The 15,040-nt window shown below is 44.5% G+C and overlaps 1 protein-coding gene across 1 annotated transcript in view; it reads right to left on the reverse strand.

Annotated features, from left to right (window-relative positions):
* The window catches only part of LOC148128612 (vomeronasal type-2 receptor 26-like), a 38,033-nt gene extending 23,982 nt beyond the window's left edge, over positions 1-14,051 (reverse strand). Inside the window, exons 1-2 of the mRNA XM_087948727.1 lie at positions 13,242-14,051; positions 7,875-8,001 (exon numbers count right to left, since the gene is read on the reverse strand). Of these exons, the coding sequence (XP_087804853.1) occupies positions 7,875-7,984 (110 nt within the window). The 5' untranslated portion in view covers positions 7,985-8,001; positions 13,242-14,051. The remainder of the gene's footprint in view (positions 1-7,874; positions 8,002-13,241) is intronic.
* Between the last annotated feature and the right edge of the window lie 989 nt (positions 14,052-15,040).

Genomic DNA, 15,040 nt, shown 5'->3' on the forward strand with positions numbered 1-15,040 from the left:
CAAAGACATCTCCTCAGACGCTTCTCTGGAAATGACCATCGAATATTTAATTTGGCCACCCTGTTCTCCTCCATTGGATTCACCAACGTTTTAATTCATGACTTTGATGAAGGGAGAAAGGGAATGTCCCTTAGAAGCAAAGATGGATTTCTAAGACCATAGAACAAGGGTCTTCAAACTTTGCAAGTTTAAGACTTGTGGACTTCAACTCCTAGATTTCCTGAGCTAACATGACTGGAAGGAGGAATTCTGGGGGTTGAAGTCCACAAGTCTTAAAGCTGTCAAGTTTGAAGGCCCCTGCCATAGAAGATCAAAGGGTCCGTGGGGCCTTGGATTTTGGGTGTGTCCACGTGAGGTGGTCTGAGTTGAGATGGATTAAAATAAAGATTTTTCTAATTGTCTATCTGGAAATGAATCTAGCAGGACAGATTTGTCACATTTTGGAATAAACCTCTCAAGGGGGAAAGGGGCAATGAGAGCATGAGGGCCAGAGCCTGAAATTCTGCAGGGACAATCAAGGCCTAAATCTTAGGCCAAGCAGGAATTCTCCTTATTCAGGGCTTCCTGGCTCAGGACAGGACATAATTCTGCATTATTCCTTGTATTTTTCCATTCACTGGACTGGTTTCCAAGGTGGCAGCTGGAAAACTCCCTGGGGAGCCAAGAGGGAGGAAGAAATAAATCCCCAGCCTTTCCCTTCATCATAGGGGGGAAGAGGCTCCTCTTCAGAGCTGGGAATGAGCCTGTCAACAAGGACTCGGCTCCAAGTTTCAGAGCTCCAGATTTGGACATTCATCTGTGGGAAGCAAATATGCTTTTCTTGCTGAAAGGAAACAAGGCTGAGATGTGGTGATGAAATAAGGAGCAATCCTGGTGAGTTCATGCCCAGGTTTCTTGCCCTCCTGAAAGGGCTCCCTGCAGATGGAGACCCTCAGTGGGCTCAGGGCCCCTTTCCTGAGAGGCAACCCTCCCCTGGGTCTCAGGCTGGGTCTCCTCTACACATTTCTGGCTCTGGGGCACATTTGGTTTTTTGGGGGAGGGGAGTCAAGACCCCCCCAATAGGGGAGGCAAGATGGGGGACGTCCCAAACCAACAACTGCATCAGACATAAACAAATCCCAAAAATGGGCATCAACAAGTTGCAGCAGGTTGGTGGAAGAAGGCGGAGCCTCCTCGCCGACGGGCGGTAGATCGCAACTCTCTGCGGCTATCGTTCGTGCTCTTTCGTCGGAGAGCCCCAATCATCCTGATTAGGGGCTGAAACTGCCTTGGAGGGGCAGCGGAGTAAGAGGAAGCAACAAGCCTGTTTGTGGGGAGCCGCATCTCCCCCCCCCGGGCTTGTTTTTTTTTTCCTCCCGAAGACGACTGCAGCGATGGTCTAAAATGGCCATCCCGAAGAGGATGACTCAGCTTGACTAAGATTTGTGCAGGAGGGAAGAAAGAGGTGGATAACATCTGAACCGGGACAACTGGGCAACATAACCAAATAAAAGTACCCCGGGATTAAGGTAACATAGAACTTTTAAGAAAAAAAACGTGAGCGGCGAAATTACAAAGAGACAGAGAAATAAAGGAAAATATTTTTGTCAGCTAAATGGGGCTTCGAACCGGGAAAGGAAGAAGCTGGAATTAAAGATTTTATGAAATTGGACTAAAATAATTTGGGAATAATCAAGTATAAAATTAAAGCTGGACTTAAGATTGTCAAAGAATAATAATAATAAAGTTTACAAATTGGAGACTGGATTGTGTTGGAATATTGAGGTTCGAAAAACCTTAAATAAAAATACAGGGGGGAAAAAGTGAAGACTTCGTATAATGGAGAGTGTCACCTTTTGATAAAAATTTAGTTCAAATAAAAAGGAAAACATTTTGTTTTTGAATGAACTGATATGGATATAACATTACAGAAATATTGAAACAAAATAAGAATTTTGGAAAGTGAAAGCAGAACCAGAATAAAGGAAAAAGCAAGGAAGGAAAGATTGTTTGTGGGACTGATTGATGTTTTTGGTTTAGACCCTGGACTGGAATAGCTGAGAACTTTAAAAAATTGAAAGAAGAAAGAAGGAAAGTAAAAGTGGTTTCTTTTTGTGGACTTTAAGGATCATAAAATATAAGAATGATGATATCTCTCTGGGGATTTAAAAATGGAACTTAAAAATATGAGAGAATTACTACAGGAAAGAGGCGAATCACTTTGCTCTGTGCTAGAAAAAATGGAAATGGCGATTGAAGAACAAGAAGAAAGATTCTCAGAGGAGCAGGAATTGACTCAAGGAGAAGACACTTTGAATGGACAATTAACACAAAGAACGTTACAAAGAAGTGGGGAAAGAAGGAAGGTTAAAAAGTTCAATTTCAGGAAAGCAATTAAAAGGGGGAATAATTGTGAAGTTAGGAGACGCAGGAAGATTCAGCAGAAAAGGGAAGGGAAGATATTAAGGAGATAAATTGGAATGAGAAAAGTTATGGGGAAAAGAGAGGGAGGAGAAGCAGTAAGAAACACGCATGTGAAGGGGAGAAACACAGAACTGGTAAAATGTTGAAAGGAAATTGTTTCTTTACAATTAAAAGAAGGAATACTTGTGAAGTCAGGAAATGCAGAAAGAATGAGAAAAGACATGGACAAGAGATGGGGAGGAGAAGCAGTGGGAAACACGTGGGTGAAAGAGAGAAACACAGAACTAGTAAAATGTTGAAAAGAAATTGCCTTTTCAGAGATAATGGTTGATGAATTAAGGGGGGGATTCTGCAGGGTGACAAGGGGTAATAAGAATATTTCTGCAATTAAAAATATTTAGAAAATAGGGTATATAGATACTGATAACTCTTATTAAAGGGGGAAATATGCTGTGGAATCCAATTGAGAAGATGTAATGACTAATGGTTTATTGGGAATTAAGATAAGGGAATAAAGGTATATTCTAATCATTAAGGTGGAACACTTAAAATAGTAAAAGGGGAAACTTATACTTGTTCTTTTTTCTTTTTGTGTGGGTGTGTTAAGATCTGTATTAATTTAGAATTTATAAAAAAAAAGTGTAATGGAAAGGGAATGTGACAGACTAAAGAACCAGCTAAATTAATAAGCTTAATAAGTTTAATATAGATTATTAAAAGCAAGGAGAGACATTGAACTTCATTATTACCATTATTAGGCAAATATATATTGTTTATTTTTATTTTTAAAATAAATATTAAGGATTATACTTGAAATAATTGAAATGAAATTTAAAAATGTTTAGATTGGGACTAATGAAAGAATTTAGAATTAAACCTTATTATTATTTATTAGGCAAATATATATTGTTTATCTTTACGTTTAAAAATAAATATTAAAGGATTATATTTTAAATAATTGAAATGAAACAAAATTGATTGAAATTAATGAAAGAGGCTAGAATTAATGTGTTTGTTTCTCTCCTTACTGAAAATTTGGAATGGAAAAGGTAATAATAGAATTAAGTATGCATATATCAATGTATAATTTCTGTCATATTTGTATGTAAAGATGATGACCCGGAAATATGTTGTCCACTAAAAAGAGATTTTTGTTTTTAATGTGAAAACTGAATAAAGTCTGTTTAAAAAAAAAAAAAAAAGAACCTCCCCAACTATGAACTGGCCCTTTCAGGGGACACTCTTCCCCAAGCAGGACGAAGCTTCTGTCCCAATGGGACCAAAAGGACCTCCACGCAATCATGATTCAAATTCATCTGAATTCAGGCCCTGGTCAACAGAATTCCCTTGTTCTTTGCTAGTTTGGGCACAAGGAGCAAACAAACTTGAAGCTCTTAGTGACACATTCTCCAGCCCTTGTGGGATTCTCACCAGTTTGAAGGAGATACTCAAGCATAGATGGTTCACAAAATGGAGCAGTGCGAGAAGGTAAGGGTGACGGTGGGCGATAGCAAAGCGGCCGGGTCCCTATCTCCCCCCCTCTCTGTGTATGTGTCTGTGAATGTGTTTGTGTCTCCCTCAAAGCTGTGGCTGGGCCAAGCCAACAAGCTCTCCTTAGTGCTCTTCGCTACTTCTTTCATTTCTTCTTTTTCGAATCCAGACTGGCTGAACAATGATTGCCAGACTGTGGTGGAAGCGTCTAAGCTCTTAGTGACACATTCCCCAGCCCTTGTCGGTTTCTCATCAGCTTGAAGGAGATACTAAACCATAGATGGTTCACAAAATGGAGCAGTGCGAGAAGATAAGAGTGACGGTAGGGGATAGTGAAGTGGCTGGGTCCCTATCTCCCCCCCCTCTCTCCCCCACTTTGTGTGTGTGTGTGTGTGTGTGTGTGTGTGTGTGTATCTCAAAGCCACAGCTGGGCCAAGCCAGCAAGCTCTCCTTGGTGCTCTTCACTAGGTTGGATGGCCTGGAGCGGCTGAGATCCCAGTGAGCATTGCACCACAGGTTCACCTGATCTCCCACTTCTTTGGTGCTGGCTTTACGGAGCCATGGGGTGAGGCCTGGGCTGACATGTGACAGCAGTGCCTTTAGCTGCACTCACTTGTAAGAGTCCAAATAATCTGGCAAAGACACTGGAGTCGCTCAGGTAGACTTACCCCCTCCACAATCCTCCTCCTGCAGAAAACGGCCATTCCCTGAGTTAAGAAGGCAAGGAGTTGCACCTCGTCTCACCCAATTCGTAGGACTACCCCAAATGGTCCCAATTCGGCGCGGAGAGAGTGGCTCCCCTGGCAATCCCCCTTTCCCTCGATGCTCTGATTTCCCGTGGCCCACCAGCGGCCTGAACGCCAGGTCGGACCACTAGAAGGCCACTTCCCCGCTTCTCAGCAGTGCTCCTGTGCTGGCCACTGCAGGACCCTCCACCTCCTTTCCCAAATCATTCAAAATGACGAAGCTTGTTGCCGACATGGGTGCGACCGGATGGGTGTGGCAGGGCCATCCAGGGGTGATTGTTCGGGGACCAACAAAGGGGCTGCGATCAGGAGAGGGAAGGGATGGCAGGCAGATGAGCCATGCTCCCTGGCTGTCCCCCCACACCTATATCCCCCACCGGCACGGCCAGTCAGCTGCGGTGAATCTCAGCTAAATTTCGCTGTACCAGAGGACAGGTGGAGAGGCTCGTGTTCTCCTGATGCTGGGAAAGCAAGAGAGTCTTTCCCTGCACCGCGAAAAGTTTTCAACTTCCCCTCCAATAGGAAAACGGGCGGCTCTGGGTGGCAGATAAGCAGCCCGCTTGAATCCTGTTTCTCTCTGCCACCCGGAATTGTGCTGGGAAAGACTCTCTTGCTCTCCCAGCAGTAGGAGAACTCGAGCCTCTCCACATGTCTTCCAGTACAGCGAAATGTAGCTCAGGTCCCCACCAGTCTGCATCTCTCCCCCCCGCCTGGATTCACAGCAGCTGCTGGGCCTTATCTGCTGGGGGTTAGGGCGGCAGGTGGTGGCAGCAAAAGGCAAGTGGGGGGTGTAAAAAGTGACCGGCAGTGGCAGGTTGACGACTGGGCTCCAGAGCTAGCAGAGCCTCCCTCAACCAGGGAGATCAGGCAGGGCCACAGCAGAAGGCATGCAGCAATGGCTAGCCTGGCAAGTGGGCAAAAGCAGGCTGCAGGCGATGCTGCGCATGCATGATAAGGACTGACTGGGCGCAGAGGGGAGGGGCAGGAGAAGAGGGGCAGGGCCAGCCAGTGGTGCGATTTGCTGGTTCTCTGAACTGCGCAGAATCATAACAACCGGTTCTATAGAACTGGACAGAACCAGTAGAATCTCACCCCTGGTTCCATCTCTCCAGACTTTTCTATTTAATATAGTCCTTAATAATTTAATAAAATAATTTAATAAAATAAAAACATGGCATTTCATATCATTCCGGCATTTTTAGGGAGAGGATCAGGCAACCAGGCTGGTGTTTGGTTCCCACAGCTTCCTCCTGACCTCATTTCCTACTCATTCTCTCACACCCACCCACATGTTTAGCTGCTGTCAGTTGGAACAAGTACATCAATCATTTTTTATAAGGTGTCATGTTCAGTATCTGTTGCTGAACAGCTGAATTCCTCTCAATTTTACAGAGGTCTCTTTAGCAATATTTATTGAAGGGGGGGGGACTACAAGAATTCCAGTCATTCAACAATTCCCCATTTTGAAACATACAGATATCATTTTCTTTGACTCCTGCATACTATCTAAATGGAAATCAAATAAAAGAAACATGAACAATTCTTCCACTATCATAATGATGCTATATCTCATGTTTTTACATTTGTTCTGGCTGTGAGATGCTCCTTTGTGTTCAGCTCTGGCCTCAGAAGGATAATGTAGCACTTGGGGATGAAGATGCAGCCCAGCAGACCAGCACTGGAGGCCAGGATGGAGAAGACCTGCACAGCCACCATGTGTTTCCCTTTGGTGCTGAGGTAGGTGGGCACAAAAGTCACCCAGACACTGCAGAAGACCAGCATGCTGAAGGTGATCAGCTTGGCTTCGTTGAAGGCCCCAGGCAGATTCCTGGCCAGGAAAGCCACTGTGAAGCAGATGGCAGCCAGGAAGCCCATGCAGCTGAGGGTGACGTAGAACATGACAACGGCCCCTTGGTTGCATTGCAGGATGATCTCTCCAGGCTGGGAGTGGAGGTCAGCATCAGGGAAGGGGGGAGAAACTCCCAGCCAGATGGAGCAAATGAGAATTTGGACAGAAGAAGAAGACAGGATGATGGAGTTGGCCAAGCTCTTCCCCAACCATCTCTTCACTCGGTTTCCTGGTTTTGTGGCCAGGAAAGCCAGCACCACCGTGATGGTTTTGGCCAAGAGAGAAGAAACAGCGACCGAGAAGATGATGCTGAAAACTGTTTGTCGGAGAAGGCAGGTGGCTTTCTTTGGTTGACCAACGAAGAGAGAAGAAGACAAGAAGGAAAGCAGGAGGGAGACCAGGAGGATGTAGGAGAGGTCCCGGTTGTTGGCTTTGACAAGGGGAGTTTCTCGGTATTTGATGAAGATGATTAAAACAAGGCTTGTGGTTAGGAACAAGAATAGGGCAAAAGAGACCAGGATGATGCCCAGAAGTTCTTCATAAGACAGGAAGGTTATCACTTTGGGGATACATTGGACTCTTTCTTTATTTGGGTATTTATCATCTGGACACTTGGTGCATTTTTCTGTATCTGAGGGGGGGGGGGGAAACCAACCGCATATTTCTTTGTCCTTTGCATTTCAAGATATATTGTATGTTCTTTGATAGGCTATGAAATTGAGTGAAGGCTTAGGACTTGCAACATTTCCTTTGTAATGTTCAGAATATTGATAGGAACCTGCATTACTAAAGGTAAATAATGAATCAATTAATCTTTCTAGAGAAACTTATCTGCAAGGTGGCAATTCTTGTTTACTTGCCTCAGAGGATGCTGGCGGATCAAGTGACTGCTGCAAATAATTTGGAATGGCCATTGGAGCAGTGGTGATATGGGTGCAGCCAGATACAGGCATCACTATCCATGCCACTACATTGTGCATCTCATATATCAGCAATACCTTTTCAGTGTTCCTCAAAGGGAACCCATGTAGACTGCATTGCAATCCTCCTTTCAGGAGGTGGACCTAAACCAATTCCTCACATTTTAAGGAACTCAGGTATTCCTAGAAAAGTAAAAGTGGAAGGAAGGACACATCCAAGGTAAAAAGAAGAAATATTTTCTCTGGCAGTAGTAAAGCTTGCCCAATCTTCCACTGCCACCTCTCTCTATCCAGCCCTTCCTTCACAGTCTTTTTGTTCTTCTGTTTAGAGAAGAAATGGGGCATTTTGGAAATAAACCGGAAATCAATTATGCTTCAAAGTCTTTTTTAATTCACACTTTCTTGACAATGCTCTGGATGGATCCAGTTCCACCAGGCCTCCCATTTTCCTCTGGTGTCACCCACCTTTCTGAGTGGAGAAGGTCCCCTCCGGACAAGGAACGCAGTCGTAACAGCAAACTGGCTCTCCTTCTCGAGCCCTCTTGACAAATCCAGGATGACAACTTTCCACACATTCAGATTGAGGAAAGGACTGAGCAGAAAAAAAAATAGGATTGCCAAAGGAAATGTGTTAGGACTCCCCATCCATGGAAAATGGAGGTAAAAATGGATATTAGACAAGATATTAGATATTAGCCTCTGGTCTTCACTTAAGTAAAGACAAAATCTCTCACTATTTACAAATGGTTGGAGATATAACTCCTGAAAGATTCTTCCTTTAGTTCCTCTCTTTTGCTTTTGGAATCTCATATTGCAAAAAAAAAAAAAAAAAAAAGGACTTTATTAAATAGAAAAGTCTGGAGAGATGGAACCAGTGGTGGGATTGTACTGGTTCTGTCTATTCTATAGAACCGGTTGTTATGATTCTGCGCAGTTCGGAGAACCGGCAAATTGCACCACTGACTGGCCCCGCCCCTCTCTGCCCGCCCCTCCCCTCCACTCCCAGTCAGTCCTTATCGTGCCCCATTGGGGTAGTCCTAGGAATTGGGTGAGTCGAGCCGCAGCTCCTTGCCTTCTTAGCTCAGGGAACGGCCTTTTTGTGTGGGAGGGGGACTGCGGAGGGGTGAGGTCTACCTGAGTGACTCCTCCGGTGTCTTCACCGGATTATTTGGACACATACAAGCGAGCGCAGTTAAAGGCACTGCTGTTGCGTGTGAGCTCAGGCCTCAATCCGTGGCTCCGTAAAGCCAACACCAAAGAAGTGGGCGATCAGGTGAACCTGTGGTACAATTCTCACTTGGATCTCGGCCACTCCAGGCTGTCCGACCTCAAAGCCCCTTGGGAGCCGCCATTCCCAGGCTTCTCCTCACCTGTGCTTGGTCGCCCCCTCTTCACCTTGCTGAAGCGGCTGGCCCTGCCCCTCACCCTCCCCTCCCTCGCCTGCCCTGAGAAGGTGAGGGTGATGGTGGCGGATAGCGAAGCGGCCGGGTCCCTATCTTCCCGACTCTCTCCCACTCTGTATGTGTCTCTGTGTGTGTGTCTCCCTGAAAGCGGCGGCATGGCCAAGCCAGCAAGCTCTCCTTGGTGCTCTTCACTACTTCTTTCATTTCTTCTTTTTGGAATCCAGACTGGCTAAACAACGATTGCCAGACTGCGGTGGAAGCGTCCCTTCGGGCGACACTTCTCCTCCTCCTCGTCCTCCTTCTCTTGCAACCAGTGGTTGTGGCAGGGCCGGGAGGGTGCACGCGCATGGGGAGATGCTCCTCAAGCAAATGCCAAAGCACAGCAAAACCGAGTACGGGGTGGGTGGCTGCTCACTTGAGGAACGAGTGTCTCCCCAAACAACTGCACCCTTCTGATCCATCCACAGCTGCCGGGTGCGAGAGGAGGAGGAAGAGGAGGAGGAGGAGGGTCGCCCGATTGGACGGTTCCATCGTGGTCTGGCAATCGTTGTTCAGCCAGTCTGGATTCCAAAAAGAAGAAATGAAAGAAGTAGCGAAGAGCACCAAGGAGAGCTTGCTGGCTTGGCCCAGCCACAGCTTTGAGGGAGACACACACACACATTCACATTCACAGACACAGACACACACACACACACACACACAGAGTGGAGGAGAGAGAGGGGAAGATAGGGACCCGGCCACTTCGCTATCCCCCACCGTCACCCTTACCTTCTCTCACTGCTCCATTTTGTGAACCATCTATGGTTTAGCATCTCCTTCAAACTGGTGAGAAACCCACAAGGGCTGGGAAATGTGTCACTAAGAGCTCCAGGTTTGTTTGCTCCTTGTGCCCAAACTAGCAAAGAAAAAAGGGAATTCTGTTGAGCAGGGCCTGAATTCAGATGAATTTGAATCATGATTGGGTGGAGGTCCTTTTGGTCCCATTGGGAGAGAAGCTTCATCATGCTTCATCATCCCACCCTTGATAGGACCTGATGGTAAAGACTGCAACGACGACACCATTAAAGCCAACATCTTTAACACATTCTTCGGCTCAGTATTTGTAAACAGCAATGGATCATGCCCAGTATTTCCTAGCCGTACCACAGATAACAACAATGATCTAATACATATCGATTTTACAGAAGACAATGTTGAAAAAGCACTACGCAATCTAAAACCATCTCTATCTATTGGACCGGATGGAATATGTGCCTACTTCTTAAAAAAGCTATCCACTGCCATAGCCAAACCTCTAAGCATAATCTTTGAAAAATCTTTCAGGACCAGCTCCTTGCCTAACCTATGGTCACAAGCCACAGTCATCCCCATCTTCAAAAAGGGAGACCCAAGCCTAGTTGAAAATTACAGACCAATCTCCTTATGCTGCATCACCTGTAAAGTCATGGAATCAATTATTAACCAATCCATCATCCTCCACTTAGAGACAAATAACCTACTCTCCAATAAACAATTTGGTTTCAGAAAAAAACTATCCTGTAATCTGCAACTCTTACACTGCAAAAACATATGGACAACACAACTCGACCAGGGCAAAGCAATAGACGCAATCTACATAGACTTCTGTAAAGCCTTTGATTCAGTGGTACACGACAAACTACTCCTAAAAATAAAATCCTATGGTATCTCTGGACAACTGAATAACTGGATAGAAGCATTCCTGTCAAACAGACAACAAATGGTCAAAATTGGGAGCGTCCTATCAAATTCTGTACCTGTCAATAGTGGTGTCCCCAAGGCAGTGTTCTAGGACCAACTCTCTTCATACTCTACATAAATGACCTCTGTGATCATATTAAGAGCAATTGCGTTCTTTTCGCTGATGATGTAAAGCTGTTCAATACCACAGACAATACTGCTACCCTACAAAAAGATCTTGACTATGTATCAGAATGGTCAAACAAATGGCAACTTCAAATCTCAACAAATAAATGCTCTGTCTTACATATTGGCAAAAAAATCAGAAAATAAAATACAAGCTGAATAGTCAAGATCTTGTTGATGACCCAAGCTCTGTAAAGGACCTTGGAATACTCACCTCTAATGATCTAAGTGCTAGAGCCCACTGCAACTACATAGCCAAAAAGGCATTAAGAGTTGTTAACCTAATCCTACGTAGCTTTTTCTCTGGTAATATCACACTACTAACCAGAGCATACAAAACATTTGCTAGACCAATACTCGAATACAGTTCATCAGTCTGGAACCCACATTACGTATCTGATATTAGCACAATTGAGAAAGTCCAGAAATATTTCACAAGAAGAGTTCTCCACTCCTCTACTCGTTGTAGAATACCTTATGCCACCAGACTTGAAATTCTAGAACTAGAAAACCTTGAATTACGCCGTCTTCGGTCTGATTTAAGCATGGTATATAAAATCATACATTGCAATGTCCTACCTGTCAATGAATACTTCAGCTTCAACCATAACAACACAAGAGCACACAATAGATACAAACTCAAAGTTAACCGCACCAAACTTGATTGCAGGAAATACGACTTCAGCAATAGAGTGGTCAATGTCTGGAATACTCTACCCGACTCTGTAATTTCTTCCCCAAACCCCAAAAACTTTAACCTTAGACTGTCTACTATTGACCTCACCCCTTTCCTAAGAGGTCTGTAGGGGGCGTGCACAAGCGCACCAACGTGCCTACCGTCCCTGTCCTATTGTTTCTCTTATTCTTCTTTTATTTTTCTTATATGTACCCATTTCATGTATTCACAACTATGTATACACTTATACTTATTATCTTGTAAACAATTGGCAAATCAAATAAATAAAGTAAAATAAATAAATAAATGCTTGGGGAAAAGTGTCCCCTGAAAGGGCCGGTTCATAGTTGGGGAGGTTCTTAAAGAGACCAGACCTGGTCAGACTTATCCATGCCTCTTTTTTACACACACACACACACACACACACACACACACACACAGAGTGGAGTGGGGGGAGTTAGAGAAAGAGAGAGAGTGATACAGAGAGGGGGAAAGAGAGAAAAGAGAGGGAAAGAGTGAAATAGAGGGAATGAGAGAAAAGGAAGAGAGAGAGAAGAAAGAAGAGAGAAAGAGAAAGAAAAGAGAGAAACGAAGTAAAAGGAAGAAAAGGGATAGACAAAGAAAGGGAGAGATGGAAGGAAGGGACAAAAAGAAAAAGAAAGGAAGAGACGGAGGGAGGAGAAAGTGAATGAGGATATATGAATGGATAGATAAATACACGGAAGGAGGGAGGGAGGGAGAAAAAAAGGAGAGGAAGGAAAGACACAAACCCTGGCTTCAGAAGACTCGTTGAAGCAACACAAAAATCTAGGGCTGGCCTGCAAGGGATCTTGGAGGTCATCTAGTCCAACCCCCTGCTCCAACAGGAAATCCTTACAGAATCAAAGAATAGCAGGGTCAGAAGGCTGTGTGCGCGTGTGTGTTTGTGTGTTTATGGTTGTCAAAACTCCAAAAACAGGTCAAGGAGCTCTGGGGAGATCAGTCATAAATTAGAACACTTGCTAAGCAACTGGCCATTAAGCGAGGACCACTTGTATTTGGTTTGCCAGTCACATGGCCAACAAGACATGCCCATCTGGTCACGTGACCATCAAGCCACACCCACAAATTAAGCCACACCCACAGAACCGGTTGTTACAAAATTTGAATCCCACCCCTGGATGGAACTGAGAAAAGATTTCAGCATTAAGTGGTAACCAGCCGGTTCCTTCTCATGACCCCATTAACATGCATTTCTCCCCTCTTCTTACACCCATAATTTTAAGGTGTGATATCAGAACAATCTTGATAATTTCAGGTGAACTGAAAGCCTTGGAGCTGCTTCCTAGGAGCAGAAGGCCCATTGCTCCATCCCAGGGAGGGTGAAAGGGAGGCATGGAGAGCTCTGGCCAGGTCCGGCCTCCTTAAGAGCCTCCCAGATTATGGAGCTGCCCCTTCAGGGGACACTTTTCCCCAAGCAGGACGAGAGGAAGCTTCTTTCCCCCAATGGGGCCAAAAGGACCTCCGTCCACTCACGATTCAATCCCATCCGATACAGTCCAAGCCTGGAATTCAGGCCCCGGTCAGCAGAATTGCCGCCTTCGTTGCTCTTCTGGGCACAAGGAGCAAACAACCAGAAGCTACTAGCGACACATTTCCCAGCCCTTGTGGGATTCTCACCCCTTTGATGGAGACCCTTAATTGTACGGGGTCCACAAAATGGAACAATATCGAAGCCTCCCAAGCAGCCTAAGGGAAAAACTCCGGTTTCTACTGCCCAGATTCAGTTCTCGGTGAAGGTCAACCACCTTTGGGGAATAGCATCAGCCCTCTTGAAATGGGACCTCAGGCTTTGGAAAACAGAGAGAAGACAGCAAAACTTTCTCCTACCTTGTTGAGCACCTTTAGCCGTGAAAGAGCATCTTGGTTGATAGAAAGTCTCTGTCTTACAAAATACGCCAGAACCTCTCTCCTGGGATCATCCCTGGGAAGAACCAAGAAGCCCAAAATGGCCAGATCTGCTGCTACCTCTCCATTTGGGTCAATGTAGAGTTTAATGTCCGAAATATTGACAAACTCATTCTTCTCCAGGAAAGGATGGAACTAGAATGGGAACATGCAGCAATTTTAAAAGCAGAAAACTTTGTTTCTTATCCCAGATGCCTTTTCACATTTGAATCTTTCTTCTGTAGTTGTCTAATTTACAGACATGCTTGATTAGGAAAATAGGTGTTATCACTATATTACAAGTGAACGAAAAAAGTTCACAAAAATTTGTCAATCATATCCCGACAATATAGATTTTGACAAAATATAGTTGAACAACATAAAAAAGGAGATTTATGAACTCCCTGAAAGCAACAGGTTGGTTATCAGAAACACGGATTTGTCAAGAAGAAAATTGTCAGGGTAATCCTCTCCCAGGAAGCCCAGACAGGAAACCTGAGCTAGGCCCACTTCGCTGTAATGCTGCACTGACAGGATTTGGGGAGTCAGAAAGTACAAATCTCCCACCGACCCCTTTTTTATGCAGCTGTAGGTTTCCTCCTCTTATCTGCTTCTTCCCCAGGCAGAATCTCTCCTCCACCCCCCAAAAGTCATTCCCTCCTATCACTGCCCTTTCTAAATGGATTGTGGGAAAGGGGGGGATATAACTTATGTCCTCTATGCAAGTCATCCTCACATATTATTTCCTTTCCTAAATACATTATGGAAATACTGCTGATATAACTCGATCTCAGGAAAGAGTAATAAACAATTTTCTGATGTGATCAGAAACCCAGTTAAGTGAGGGGTGGATGGTATGATAATTAAGTGGATAAAAACTGATTTAAAAATGGTACTCAAATAATCTTTAGTTTTTTTAATTTTTGTCATGAAAGTGGGAAGATACAACATTTTGTCGTTAAGTCATCAATTTTTCTATGTTGTCATTAATATAATAGGGTTGATAAATTGCTATTGTACAAGATTTATAACAATTCTCAGGCAAATATACTTTTATGTTATTTAAACATTACCAACTTTCCAGAAAAATATTTCTGATTTCTCCTAGAAACAACTGTATGACTAAAAAGCAATAGAAAACTATCTGGGTTTTAGGATTTGATAAATTATAGTATCTCATATAAGAACATTAATGATGCACTGGATGAAGGATTGTGCCAAGGTTGATAAGTATATAAGGGAGCCAGTTTGGTCTACTGGTTAAGCCCTCAAACGAGAAAGCAAGAGGCTGTGAGTTCAAGTCCGCCTTGGTCATAAAGCAGGGTGGGGGATTGGGGGCCAGTCTCTCAGCCCAACTCAATTCACAGGGTTGTTGTTGTGGGGAAAATGAACACACAACTACTCATTGGTACTCAGCCCCGTGGCTTCTGCAGGAAGGGCTTTTAAGGATGGGGGATGAGTTAGTGCACTTTCTGAACTCAAACAAGGTCTCAAAGATCTGGAAATCCAACAAAATGGGGCTGCTCTTCCCAAGAATGTTTATTTGAGCAGCCTTTAGAGCAACGAGATATTTCTATCGAATAACCCTGCCAAGAGTCCAAAGGGAATTAACCTCCGAGAGCCGTTTCAGGGGGCCGATACAAAGAAAGAGCACCTGAGCTGAGACTGGGGCCCTGAGGACAAGGGGCCACTCGAACTGCAGCTCACGCAGAGGGGTATTCAACCGGTTCTCACTGGCTTGG

Source organism: Notechis scutatus, unplaced genomic scaffold, assembly GCF_049901735.1.
Source record: "Notechis scutatus isolate UNSWTSFEM ecotype Mainland unplaced genomic scaffold, rNotScu1.2 NSCUCTG99, whole genome shotgun sequence".
Classification (NCBI taxonomy): domain Eukaryota; kingdom Metazoa; phylum Chordata; class Lepidosauria; order Squamata; family Elapidae; genus Notechis; species Notechis scutatus.